Here is a 14,688-nt window from a genome sequence, read left to right as displayed (position 1 = left end):
ATAGGTTATGTTTTCTTTGTGCCATCTGCAAGTCATTCAGCCTTAAACCACCTTGAGGCGACCTTGAGGAGAGGCACTCTTAAGACTGATTTATTAAAACAAGGAAATTGAGTTAAGCCGGTGCGGTGGGGGCTGGAGATACGCGGCCTTCTGGCATCGCTACAGAATCTCAAGCTAATGGAATGACTGCAGGGACACAATCCGTAATTCATAAAAATGCTTTATGAATTCAGGCGGAACATTTTCTTCTTCCAGTATGTAATCCTGATGACAACACATTTTACTGCAGATTGATGGGGACACAAACATCACCCGTTTTCAGTTTTTCGTAGGACTTGTTCCATTACCAAGTAATGCTACTATTTCCTTTAGGTCTTGGTCCATTGATCACAGTCTGATGAACAAATTGTCTTCAATGTACTATTTTTGAGCGTAACGGTCATGAAAAAAAATTAACATTTGACAAGTTTTGATCTGTCGTGGTCTGGGTGCTGAGGCCCCCACCGATCACTGGAATATACAGGGAGAAGCGCTCAGCTAAGTACGTTTTACTCGGGACCCATAGATATTTTTATAGAGAACCTATCTCCTGAATAGAGGAGATACGCCCATATATGAGGGCGTAAAGGGGTACTCTGCTGCTGAGCGTTTGGAACAAACAGTTCGGAACGCTGGAGTCGGGAGCTTGTGATGTCATAGCCACACCCCATCATGATGCCCCGCCCCCTCAATGCATCATGATGGGGCGTGGCTATGACATCACAAGCTCCCAGCGCCGACTCCAGCGTTCAGAAGTTTGTTCCAAACGCTGAGCAGCAGAGTACCCCCCTTTAAGTTCAGAGCGCTGGGTGCGGGCGGCGAGGTTCATGATGTCATGGCCACGCCCCTCGTGATGTCCCACCACGCCCCCTAAATGCAAGTCTATAGACTCCCATAGACTTGCACTGAGGTGGCGTGACTTCACGACCCCCGCACCCAGCGTTCTAAATGAACGCCGGGTACTGCACATAGATCGCGGGGGTCCCAGCTGCAGGACCCCCGCGATCAGACATCTTATCCCCTATCCTTTGGATAGGGGGATTACATGTCTAGGGGCCGAGTATCCCTTTAACTGTGTTCTTTCTAGCGCTCGGTGGGGGTATTAGCACCCAGACCCCGATGAATCAAAAAACTTAATTAAAAAACAAAAAAGAAACAGCAATAGTGCATTCATGTCAGAAACTACAGTACAGTTGTGGAATACATCACCAAAACGGTATATTGATTTATACCGGCTCAGGTCCCTTCATTTCAATGGACCCAATAGATGACCAATTGTTACACTTGGTCCATTTCTAAGAATAAACAGTTCTCTGTGGGACCCTAAAAGAGCAGGTGCCGCACTACTGAGTACCACAAAAAAAAAAAAAAAAAAATTATAAAAAAAAATGCAGTATGCACTAAGTGACAGAATTAGGTTAAAGGGTACCTTTCATAAAAAAAAACAAAAAAAAACTTTTGATATATTATAGATTAATGTATGTAGAATAACTTTCCAATAGCATGTTTAAAATTACCGCTAGGGGTCTCCCTACCAGTCCTGGCCGCAAGCCCTTATTATAGATTTCAGACTCATGCTGGAGTCCTAAATCTCAGACTGCAGCCGGGACACAGACAAGCTCAGCACTGCTCCCTGCCAGGGAGTTTGTCTGTGTCCTGGCTGCAATCTGAGATTTAGGACTCCAGCATGAGTCTGAAATCTATAAAAAAAAAAGGACTATTGGAAAGTTATTCTGCATACATTAATCTATAATATATCAAAAGTTTTTTTGATGAAAGGTAACCTTTATTTCCTATTATACTACATTGAGTCCATTGAAATCAATGGACTGGCATAGAAACGAGCTGCCGCATGCCACAATTGTACTGTAGTTACACATTTCAACTGGGCATTCTAGAAGCCATGTCCCTTTTTTGAGGGACCTGGTGGGGGGGGGGGGGGGGTCCCTTCTTATAAAAATTGATTATTTGAAGAATGTCTGAAGATGCTTTGGTTTACTAGAACAGAAGAGATGGCTATGCCAGAAATACAGAATCAAATACATGCATAGATAACAAATCTGAAATCTCAGACAAACAATTAATGAAAGAAAGGAGGCGCTCACGAGCACTTAGGTTTTTACCTCTGGATAAGCTTCTCTGCCAAACGGTGGTGGAAAGTCCACTTCTCCCCATTTAGCTTTGCAGAGATAGTCGGCGGTGGCATCGATCTTGGCCGCCATATCCAGCACATACACGCCATCCTTTGTTACCACTGGAGAATGGAAATGAAGAAACAAGCTGAAATGTATATAGATCACCTGGCATCTATAGGCCGGGGCTGGGCCCATTATGTGACCTCCAAATGGAGGACTGGACTTACCTAAGGGATTGATCTCCAGGTAAGTGAAGTAAAGGTCGTCATACAAGTTAAAGAGTCCAGTGACAAAGCTTGCGAGGACCCTGCAGTGTAGAACAGAGAAATTACAGCTGGAGTAACACTAACCCATAGCAAACAATGGGCACGTCTGTGATCTCTAAGAGGAAGTGAAACAGATTGTAACCAGTCATAACTGCCCTTAAAGGGGTACTCGGGTGGAATATTTTTTTATAAATTATTTTTTAAAATCAACTGGTACCAGAAACTTAAACAGATTTGTAAATTACTTCTATTGAAAAATCTTAATCCTTATGGTACTTATCAGTTGCTGTATGCTCCACAGGAAGTTGTGTAGTTCTTTTCTGTCTGACCACAGTGCTCTCTGCTGCCCTCTGCCCAGGTCAGGAACTGTCCAGAGAAGGAGATAATCCCCATAGCAAACATATCCTGCTCTGGACAGTTCCTGACATGGACAGAGGTGTCAGCAGAGAGCACTGTGGTCAGACTGGAAAAAACTACACAACTTCCTGTGGAGCATACGGAAGCTGATAAAATTTCCACTGGAGCACCCCTCTAAATTGGGGGGGGGGGGTGTACAGATATTACAAACACAGAATTGTACATGACATAGGGACTCCTCCATGATGACAAAACTAATATCATGCTTTGGACCTCCAATTCCCAAAAATCAAGGGGCTACAACCATTATCTATGCTTCTACGGATGTGGGGCCTAGTGCTAAATCGTCACTGTGACCTCTTCAATCAGGCAAATTAGGTTAGACCCTCAATCATAAAGTGATCCCATAACCTATGGACGTGCAATCACTTTATAAGATGGGAGTAACCCTTTACAGGAATCTAACCATCATCCAGGTATCCGGATATATTCTACAAAATAGACGCATGCAGATTAAGAGGCACAAAATGAACACCGGAGGGATAAGAATCCATTACACCTCCACATAAACTGCGCCATCTCAAGAAATCCATTACAGCCTAAGGAACAATACAGCACTATAATCCACAATACAACACTATAATCCACAATACAGCACCATAATAATCCACAATACAGCACCATAATCCACAATACAGCACCATAATCCACAATACAGCACCATAATCCACAATACAGCACCATAATCCACAATACAGCACCATAATCCACAATACAGCACCATAATCCACAATACAGCACCATAATACACACACAATACAGCACCATAATAATACACAATACAGCACCATAATCCACAATACAGCACTATAATACACAATACAGCACTATAATACACAATACAGCACTATAATACACAATACAGCATTATAATACACAATACAGCACTATAATACACAATACAGCACTATAATACACAATACAGCACCATAATAATCCACAATACAACACTATAATAATCCACAATACAACACTATAATAATCCACAATACAGCACCATAATCCACAATACAGCACCATAATCCACAATACAGCACCATAATCCACAATACAGCACCATAATCCACAATACAGCACCATAATCCACAATACAGCACCATAATCCACACACAATACAGCACCATAATCCACACACAATACAGCACCATAATAATACACAATACAGCACCATAATAATACACAATACAGCACCATAATAATACACAATACAGCACCATAATAATACACAATACAGCACTATAATCCACAATACAGCACTATAATACACAATACAGCACTATAATACACAATACAGCACTATAATACACAATACAGCACTATAATACACAATACAGCACTATAATACACAATACAGCACCATAATACACAATACAGCGCCATAATCCACGATACAGACTTGTCATCACAATCTGGAGCAAATCTAAAGCACTCAGGCCAGATGTAGTAAAGCGTAAAAAATGACCATCGTGTACTGAACAAGTTACAACAGTAATAAATAGAAACATAGAATGTGCCGGCAGATAAGAACCTATCAATAGTCCCTGGCCCTATCTTATATGAAGGATAGCCTTATACCTATGTTATCTGAAGGATAGCCTTATGCCTATCCCTATCTTATATGAAGGGTAGACTTATACCTATCTTATCTGAAGGATAGCCTTATACCTATCCCTATCTTATATGAAGGATAGCCTTATACCTATGTTATCTGAAGGATAGCCTTATGCCTATCCCTATCTTATATGAAGGGTAGACTTATACCTATCTTATCTGAAGGATAGCCTTATACCTATCCCTATCTTATATGAAGAATAGCCTTATACCTATCCCTATCTTATATGAAGGATAGCCTTATCCCTATCTTATATGAAGGATAGCCTTATACCTATCCCTATCTTATATGAAGGATAGCCTTATGCCTATCCCTATCTTATATGAAGGATAGCCTTATTCCTATCTCTATCTTATATGAAGGATAGCCTTATGCCTATCCCTATCTTATATGAAGGATAGCCTTATGCCTATCCCTATCTTATATGAAGGATAGCCTTATGCCTATCCCTATCTTATATGAAGGATAGCCTTATGCCTATCCCTATCTTATATGAAGGATAGCCTTATGCCTATCCCTATCTTATATGAAGGATAGCCTTATGCCTATCCCTATCTTATATGAAGGATAGCCTTATGCTTATCCCATGCATGTTTAAACTCCTTCACTGTAGTTGCAGCGGCCACTTCTGCAGGAAGACTATTTCATGCATCCACTACTTCCTGATATCACTGCAGAAACCTTTACCCCTCTAATTTAAAACTATGTCCTCTATATATAACACTATGTCCTCTTATTGTAGTTTTTCTTCTTTTATATATCTTCTCCTCCTTTACCGTGTTGATTCCCTTTATGTATTTAAAAGTCTCTATCATATCCCTCTGTCTCTTCTTTCTTCTATACATGTTGTTAAGGTCCTTTAACCTTTCCTGGTAAGTTTTATCCTGCAATCCATGTACTAGTTTAGTATCTTCTCTTAACTCTCTCTAGAGTATCTATATCCTTCTGGAGATACGGCCTCCAGTACTGCGCACAATACTCCAAGTGAGGTCTCACCAGTGTTCTGTACAGCGGCATGAGCACTTCTCTCTCTACTACTAACCTCTCCCTATACATCCATGAGCACTTCTCTCTTTCTACTGCTTATACCTCTCCCTATACATCCACGAGCACTTCCCTCTATCTACTGCTTATACCTCTCCCTATACATCCATGAGCACTTCTCTCTTTCTACTGCCTATACCTCTCCCTATACATCCATGAGCACTTCTCTCTTTTTCCTGCTTATACCTCTCCCTATACATCCACGAGCACCTCTCTCTTTCTACTGCTTATACCTCTCCCTATACATCCAAGCATTCTGCGTGGGATGTATGGGGGAGATTTATCAAAACCCGTCCAGAGGAAAAGTTGCTGAGTTGCCCATAGCAACCAATCAGATCGCTTCTTTCATTTTTGAAAAGGCCTCTGAAATAGCAACTTTTTCTCTGGACAGGTTTTGATAAACCTCCCCCTAATTTGAACGAGTACTTCTAACTTTCCCCCAACAGATGATTTCAGAGAAGAGAAGGATCGGGCATGTTGGATTTCAGCTGCTTGATCCTTTGTTCTTTAAGAGGAGTCCAGCAGCTTAGGCTGCGTTCACGCGGCCGTCTAGACCCGTCCCGTTCTTTTCCCGTCAAAAATAAAAACGGACTTAAAAATAAATAGATAAAAAACGGATGCACACAGATGTTATTCATTTGTATCTGTTTGTATCCGTTATTGTTCAGTTAATAAACCAAAAAAAAAAAAAAAAAAAATTTCTTCTGAGCATGCTCAGAAGTGAAAACGGATCAAAAAACAGATTGGAAAAACGGATGAGCCTTTAATGTCATCCGTTTGCATCCGTTTTTTTCATAGACTTCAATGTTAAATTTACTGTATCCTTTCTTCCTTCCCTTTTTTTTTTTTTTGACGGAAGAAAAAATACTGCATGTGCCGTTTTTTTTCTGCCGTCAAAAAAAACAGAAACAAGCACAGACAAGTACAAAACTGATGTAAACTGATTGTAAAAGAAAAAAAAATCCCATTGACATGGGATTTTTTTAAAACTGTTTTTTAATCCGTTTACAGCCTGCAAGAACGGAACCGAAAGGGATAAAAATAAAAAAATAAAAAACGGGTACAGACGGCCGTGTGAACGCACCCTTAAAAGGAGTATTCCGGCCATAGACATCTTTCCCCTATCCAAAAGGATTGGTGATAAGAGGTCTGATCGCGCGGGGGCCCGCCGCTGGGATCCCCCTGTGATCTCTGTATAGAATACTATGTTCGGAACGCTGAGTTCGGATGGCTGTAATGTAACGCAACACCCCCTCGTGATGTCACTCCATGCGCCCTCCATTCACGTCTATGGGAGGGGGCGTGACATAGTCACGCCCCCTTCCATAGACATGAATGGAGGGGGCGTGGCCGTGACGTCACATCTCCAGTCCCGGAAACACAGAATGAACACATGGCTACCCTTAGCCTTCTCTTACTTACTCTTTCCTGTCCGGGGCTACATGAACGAGGAGGTGATTCTTCACATCTTGTTCAGTCAGGCGCTCCCCCACACCGACCAGCAGCTTCTGCGCCTTGGCATCGACATCCCCAACGTCCACACCTCCTTCATGATGGAAGAGCACATAGTCCCCCTCCCGGGCCGCATAGATGCAGACATAGAACTCCTCTTCCTGCCCCCAAAAACAATGAAGTATGAGCAACACTACAGAAAGTTGTAGGAAATACGAGCAGAATGTTGTTTCTGCTGTTAATTAACATATACTACATGTTTGTATCCCCCCCCCCCATTTATGTGGTCCGGACTGGGGTGAGATTGCGAAACAGTTTTTGATAAATCCCCGAACACTCCGAAAGGTTAAAAAGGGGTACTCCGGTGGAAAACTATATATATATATTTTTTTTTAAATGAACTGGTGCCAGAAAGTTAAACAGATTTGTAAATTACTTCTACTTAAAAAATCTTAATCCTTTTAGTACTTATTAGCAGCTGTATGCTACAGAGGAAGTTCTTTACTTTTTGAATTTCTTTTTTTTTGTCTTGTCCACAGTGCTCTCTGCTGACACCTCTGTCCGTGTCAGGAACTGTCCAGAGCAGCATAGGTTTGCAATGGGGATTTTCTCCTGCTCTGGACAGTTCCTGATACGGGCATCAGGTGTCAGCAGAGAGCACTGTGGACAACACAAAAAATAAATAAAATTAAAAAAAAGATTTTCCACTGCAGCATACAGCTGCTAAAAAGTACTGAAAGGATTAAGATTTTTTAATTAGAAGTAATTTACAAATCTGTTTAATTTTCAGGCACCAAGGAAAAGTTCAGCCACAGCTTTATAAAGGAGCGTTCATTGGCCTCTGTTGGCAGTGGCACCCACCAGACCTATATGTCTACACATCCTTCCAATGCAAATACAGCACAAAACCCCACTTTAACCCAACAAGGAAAAATATAGCGTGGGCCCCCATGTGACCCCATCTGTGGTACGCACCTGCTTATGTGGAACAAATGGCTCGATCAGGAAGTTCTTGAGGATCCCCCTTGCTTTGGCAATCTGGGAAAGACACAAAGAAAAGGTAAAAACATGGCATCGTAAAACATTGGAAACAAAACACAATACCAGAGGGTGTTGTACATACGTTCAGGTTTTTAATTTGCTCATATTATTTCTTTAGTGATTTACATGGATACTGAAGTAGTGACCATTGCATTGGAAAATGATGGGAGTTTAGCGAGGAAAAATGACTAAATGTCTCCTTGCTATCAACCATGCAAAGTCAATGGGATCAGTCAGGACCCGTTGGTCCCTGTTGTGCTCCGACCCATTCAGGGTCCATTAAGCACAAACACAAAAAATTTAAAATAAATAAAAAAAAAAGAGCTTAAAAGGGGTACTCCAGTGGAAAACATAAAAAAATAAAAAATAAAAATACATTTTCCACTGGAGTACCCCTTTAAGCTCGTTTTTTTTTATTAATCAACTGGTGTCAGGATAAACAGATTTGTAAATTACTTAATTAAAAATCTTAATCCTTCCAGTACTTATCAGCTGCTGTATACTACTAAGCTCTTTTTTTTAATTTAATTTCTGTCTGACCACAGTGCTCTCTGCTGACACCTCTGTCCATTTTAGGAACTGTCCGGAGGAGGAGAGGTTTGCTATGGGGATTTGCGCCTACTCTGGACAGTTCCTGACATGGACAGAGGTGTCAGCAGAGAGCACTGTGGTCAGAAAGAAAGGAAATTCAAAAAGAAAAGAACTTCCTCTGTATTATACAGCAGCTGAGAAGTGCTGGAAGGATTAAGATTTTTTTTAAATAGAAGTAATTTACAAATCTGTTTAACTTTCTGGCACCAGTTGATAAAAAAACAAAAAAAAAAAAAAAAAAAAAAAAACACAATTTCCACTGGAGTACCCCTGTAACGGGACGGAGCATAGCGGTAGCGTGAACCTAGCCTTACACTGTGCATACAGAACATGAGAACGGCTGCTGGGGACTATATCGCGGCTCTACCTTTGCAGAGATTTTTCTTCTATTATGATTGATTTGTTATTCCCTTCCGCCCCCGGCTATTAAGAGTGTCAATCAGGCGCTTGTTTGTTTGTTTTGGCCCTGGATGATCCGGCGTCCTGACAGCAGGCGGACAATCAATCTTCAGGAGCAGAGCGCGTTCCCTCACCAGGAATACATCCTACTAATTGGACATTTTAACAGCTGGATCCAGATATTTACAGACACTGCATACCGAGAGTCAGCAAGGAAGAAGACAAGAACTTAAAGAGGTAATTCTGTGTTTGATAAAAATCAATATGCTGCTGGGGGAAGGGTGTTATATTATTGGAACACACAAGCCAAAAGAAAAAAAAAAGAAAAAAGAAAAAAAATAACATACTTACCTAGTCCTGGTCCCCTGCAGCTCCCGTTCTATGTTGTACAGTCCCTTAAATGGGTATTCCACCCATAGACATCTTTTGTTAGGGGATAGGATGTCTAATTCTGGGGGTCCCACTGCTGCACGCCCCCTCGTGATGTCACACCACGCCCCCTCCTTTCATGTCTATGGGAGGGGGCGTGACGGACGTCACGCCCCCTCCCATAGACATGAATGGAGGTGGCATGATGTCACAAGGGGGCGTGGCATGACATCACATCTTTAGTCCTGGAAATCCAGCGTTTCCGAGACTGGAGGAGCACCCGACACAGAATGCCTGGTGTTGCACGGAGCTTGCAGGGGGTCCCAGCGGCTGGACCCTCGTAATCAGACATCATATCCCCTATCCTTTGGGATGAGGGCATAATACCCCTTTAATCTTCTGCTTTTGAGACGAGCTGGAACAGGACCTACTGGCTCAGCCAATCACTGGCCGAAGTGGTGTCCTGTCACACGCTCAACGATTGGTTAAGATGCCAGGTCCTGCACCAAGCACTCTTCTCAGAAGCAGGAAGAAGGTAGAAGATCAGGAGACTAGACCAAGCAGGGGACTGGGGTAGGTAAGTATTTTTTTTCCCTGCCCCAGCAGCATATTGTTTTTTATGAACACAGAAAAGTGAACGCAGCACGACCGCAAGCCCCTTTCAACATGTGGTTTACTGCTAATCAGCAGGGTCAATTTTATTTTTAAAAGGGAACCTGTCATCACTTTCATGCTGCCCAAACCACGAGTCATCAGGAAGAACCCCAACAACCTATCAAGGCTGTTGGGGAGAAGAAGTGACCATTCTGGTGACTTGTGGTTCGGACAGCTTGTAACAGGTTCTTTTTTTAGTAATAGGCTCCCTTTTTGTAACAGGTTCCCTTTTAAATGGCCGCATAGTTAGGGACCACTAAATCTGAACTCACCCAAAATGACAAACAAATTAGCAAATAATTTTATAGGAAATACCCCAAAATGCAACTTGAAGAATAACTATGGGAAATTATGTAGAAATCAGAAGTCAAATGTACACACTAGCCCCAGCCTTTTTGATCAGTCACATTTACTGGAATACTATGAAATGGCTAATAATATTGGTAATATAGGTTGAAAAAGCAACAAAAATGATAAAAAAATAAAATTAAAAATTAAAAAAAAAGGGTCAAGTTATGGACAAGTAAGAGGAGCAGAAAACACCATATAATCAACAGGAAATGCAAGACTTTCCAAAAGGCAAAAAGAGGGAACTAAACAAGAGAATCACAGATCCAAAGAATCAATAGACTAGATAAGCCAGAGGTCAGGGCTAGAGTTGAGCGAACTTACAGTAAATTGGCTCTTAGCGAACCTCGCAGCTCGGCTGTTGATTACTTTAGTCTGCATAAACTAGTTCAGCTTTCCAAGGGCTCTGGTTGCCTGGAAAAGTCCGAGATGACCGTCTTAAGTCTCCTAGATCTGTATTCACCTTTTCCAGGCAAACGGAGCCCTTGGAAAGCTGAACTAATTTCATGCAGACTAAAGCAATCAACAGCAGAGCTGCGAGGTTCGCTATGAGCCAATTTACTGTAAGTTCGCTCAACTCTAGTCAGGACCCCCAGAAAAAGACAGGAGCAAAGGGTTCATAAACACAGGCAAAATTGTTTAGTTGCCCATAGCAACCAATCAGATTGCTTCTTTTATTTTAAAAAAGGCCTCTGTAAAATGAAAGAAGCGATCTGATTGGTTGCTATGGGCAAGTGGTCAACTTTTGATAAATCTCCCTCCTAGTCTTTCCACAGTAAACAAGTAATAAATCTGATTATTTCAATGCTTGTATATCAGTTGTGATGAAATGTAAGCTTTACAATATATGGAGGTAATAGGATTCTGAAGAGGATTCTGTGCCGGGGTTACCATCAGATACTTACAGTGGTTTCATGTCCCAGCCGCGGCTTTAACCAACTCTTCACTTGGTCCAAATTCAAGTTGACACCGACAAGCCCGAGCTTACCGCGACGTTTGATGAGTTGGTCTGGTTTTACCACCAAAGGCTGAAAGACACAAAAGGTAATAAGGAAGGTGCACATCATAGGCCCAAAAAATTCACACTGTTCCCCCCCCCCCCCTCCCATTATCTTAAAACGCAGGAACACAACAAAGCAACAGTATGTGCCCCCCCCCCCCCCCCCCTCAGTCCAATATAATGGTGAGTCCCAGAACAAGAACCGGTTCGTGCCTTAGTCTCTCTTGACAAGGGGACAATGTTTGACCACTGCAACCAATCATTGGCTTCAGAGGTCACACTCTGTACTATTGTCATCACTGCTCAGTGACAGCAGCCGTGATGCCATGAGGCCACCGATTGGCTGCAGCAGTCATGTGTTGTCCACTTTTAAAGAGAGAGACTGAGGAGCCAATCATAGCTTGTAGAGGGGATCCCAACTGGATGGGACGAGAAAGCATTGTTTTGTTGTGCTGCACAGTTTTATATCATTTTAAATGAAAAATATTGTTAAAAAGATAAATAACCCTTTAACCTGTTAAGGACCCAGGGCGTACCTGTATGCCTGTGGGAATTCTGGTCCCTGCCGCACACCAACCGGACCAGGATGCCTGCTGAAATCATTCAGCAGGCACCCTATGCAAACCCCTCCACACCATAGGGGCTTCCTAAATGGGACATGCCCCCCAAAAACCATATCAGAAAAACTCACTCTCCAAAATCCCATTGTCGCTCCTTCACTTCGGAGCCTTGTAGTGCACATGCAGAACACTTGACATACACATGAGGTATTTCCTCACACGAGAGAAATTGGGTTACAAATTTTAGGGCGATTTCTCTCCTTTTACCCCTTGTAAAAATGCAAAAAGTCTACAAGAACATGAGAGTGTAAAAAAAAAACGAAGATTTTGCATTGTCTCCTTCAGTTTGCTGCTATTCCTGTGAAATACCTAAAGGGTTAACACACTTTCTGAATGTCATTTTGAATACTTTGAGGGGTGCAGTTTCTATAATGGGGTCATTTATGGGGGTTTTCTAATATGAAGGCCCTTCAAATCCATTTCAAAATGGCCCATAAAAAATTCAGATTGTGTACATGCCATGCGTTTGATAGGCAGCGCAATGTATGATCGTAACTTACGAGGGTCCTGGGTATATACCATAGACTGGGAACTTGGATCTACAACACCCAAATCAAATTCATTGCAAGCCAGCTTTAAAGGGGTACTCCACTGGAAAACTCTTTATTTATTTATTTTTTTAAATCAACTGGTGCCAAAAAGTTAAACAGATTTGTAAATTACTTCTAGTAAAAAAAATCTTAATCTTTCCCGTACTTATCAGCTGCTGTATGTTCCACAGGAAGTTATTTTCTTTTTTAATTTCCTTTCCGTCTGACCATAGTGCTCTTTGCTGACACCTCTGTCCATGTCAGGAACTGTCTAGAGCAGGAGAGGTTTGCTATGGGGATTTGCTTCTACTCTGGACAGTTCCTAAAATGATCAGAGGTGTCAGCAGAGAGCACTGTGGTCGGACGGAAAGGACATTCTAAAAAGTAAAGAACTTCCTGTTGAGCATATAACAGCTGATAAGTACTGGAAGGATTAAGATTTTTTAATAGAAGTAATTTACAAATCTGTCTCACTTTCTGGCACCAGTTGATTTAGATTTTTTTTTCCCCAGAGGAGTACCCTGTCTAAAAGCTATATACATAAGGAATATACCAACCACAGCTAAGGCCTATTGAACATATTGAGGATATGGAGGCTGATAATGTAATCCAGTCCTCTATCCCATCATTTAATTTACCAATATACCTTCATCTTAGTTACAGCTTCACTTAATACTGTCATTTTATTACCCAAGGGAGCTATGATAGGGCGATGATATGATAGGGCGATGGGTAATAGACTGATAGTCCGGGTAAAGATTTCCACCAGGCATTACACCAGACTGCAGTGCAGAGCAGGGTGGGAACGCCAAGACGCTGACCTTTCTTATTTCCCATTTTAGAAATGACTGTCCGTCATAACGTTTCCAGACTCCCAGCGTTCCCTGCGGCGGAGCATTAACTAGATTAACACTCGGATGATTACATCTTGCTCAATGAATTGGGCTCAGGCCAAATGGACGCAGTGCAGACCCAGAGATTTACGATCGCACACCGCTGTCATTTATCTACATTAAGTGGAAGCTTCCAAGGACTCGGAGAATCGTGTTCTGCAAGCAGATTATTTCCTTCTGCTGGGAAAGGGTCAAATATATTACAGAACTTCTCTCTTAATGCAAGGCTAACAGTACGGCAGCCATTTAGGTTTTTATTTCCCCCAAATTCAAGTAATTGAAGAAAATAACAGAGTCAAAAATTGGCGAACAGAACGACCTCTGAACGATAAACCTGAAGGACTGTAGGCGCTACTTTGAACATAGTCCAGTGGGATAAAGTTATACAGCAGGAGGAGCTGAGCAGATGGATAGTAGAAAGGAGTAACTTACTTGGAGTGAAGATCCCTCAGCACTTCCAGACACATCAGTAGATATAAAACACAAGCTTTTATTTTATCTTCTTAAAAAGAATCAGGGTAGCAAATAGGGATCGACCGATTATCGGTTTGGCCGATATTCACGATTTTGGACATTATCGGTATCGGCAATTACCTTGCCGATAATGCAACCCCGCCCCGCCTCCCAAGCCAGAGACCACCGCCGCCTCTGCCCCATTGCCTCCCCCATCCCCAGTTTTATAATTACCTGTTCCCGGGGCCCGGGGTCCATGCTACTTCTGGCTCCTGCGACGTCCAGCGCACTGCGCAATGACGAGTGACGTACTCAACGCGACGTCACCGTCAGTGCGCACAGTGACAGCTCAGGACGTCGCAGGAGCCAGAAGTAGCAGGTAATTATAAAACCGGGGATGGGGGAGGCAATGGGGCAGCGGTGGTTGGACTAGGGAGGACCCCAGGACAGGCAGGGGGAGAGAAGCGGGCGGTGGCGGCGGTCTCTGGCCCCGCAAAAGCGGCTGCTTTAAATCATTGATCTGCAGTGGCTTCTGCAGGGCCGGGTGGGGGGAAATAGCCAATAACTTATACCGATATTCCAGTATAAATTATCGGCTATCGGCCTGAAAGGTCACAGATTATCGGTATCGGCCCTAAAAAAAAAAACAAAAAAAAATAAAAAACTATGTCGATCCCTAGTAGCAAATAATGTTAAAAACATGGATTGACGCATTTCACTGTGTAGCCTTAAGACACAAGCTTTTAAGGCTACACAGCCGAAATGCGTCGGTCCACGTTTTTAACATGATTTGCTACCCTGATGTTTTTTTTAAGAAGATAAAAT

At 42.3% G+C, this 14,688-nt stretch overlaps 1 protein-coding gene across 2 annotated transcripts in view; it reads right to left on the bottom strand.

The window, feature by feature from the left end:
• ACLY (ATP citrate lyase) overlaps nucleotides 1-14,688 on the bottom strand; it is a 79,727-nt gene that overhangs the window by 37,299 nt on the left and 27,740 nt on the right. For both annotated transcript variants that reach the window (XM_056549399.1, XM_056549401.1), the window contains exons 3-7: nucleotides 11,273-11,395; nucleotides 7,941-8,003; nucleotides 6,936-7,126; nucleotides 2,402-2,481; nucleotides 2,163-2,293 (exon numbers count right to left, since the gene is read on the bottom strand). In XM_056549399.1, the coding sequence (XP_056405374.1) occupies nucleotides 2,163-2,293; nucleotides 2,402-2,481; nucleotides 6,936-7,126; nucleotides 7,941-8,003; nucleotides 11,273-11,395 (588 nt within the window). The remainder of the gene's footprint in view (nucleotides 1-2,162; nucleotides 2,294-2,401; nucleotides 2,482-6,935; nucleotides 7,127-7,940; nucleotides 8,004-11,272; nucleotides 11,396-14,688) is intronic.

The sequence above is a fragment of the Hyla sarda genome, chromosome 12, assembly GCF_029499605.1.
Source record: "Hyla sarda isolate aHylSar1 chromosome 12, aHylSar1.hap1, whole genome shotgun sequence".
Taxonomy (NCBI): domain Eukaryota; kingdom Metazoa; phylum Chordata; class Amphibia; order Anura; family Hylidae; genus Hyla; species Hyla sarda.
This window is presented reverse-complemented; position numbering and strand designations above follow the sequence as displayed.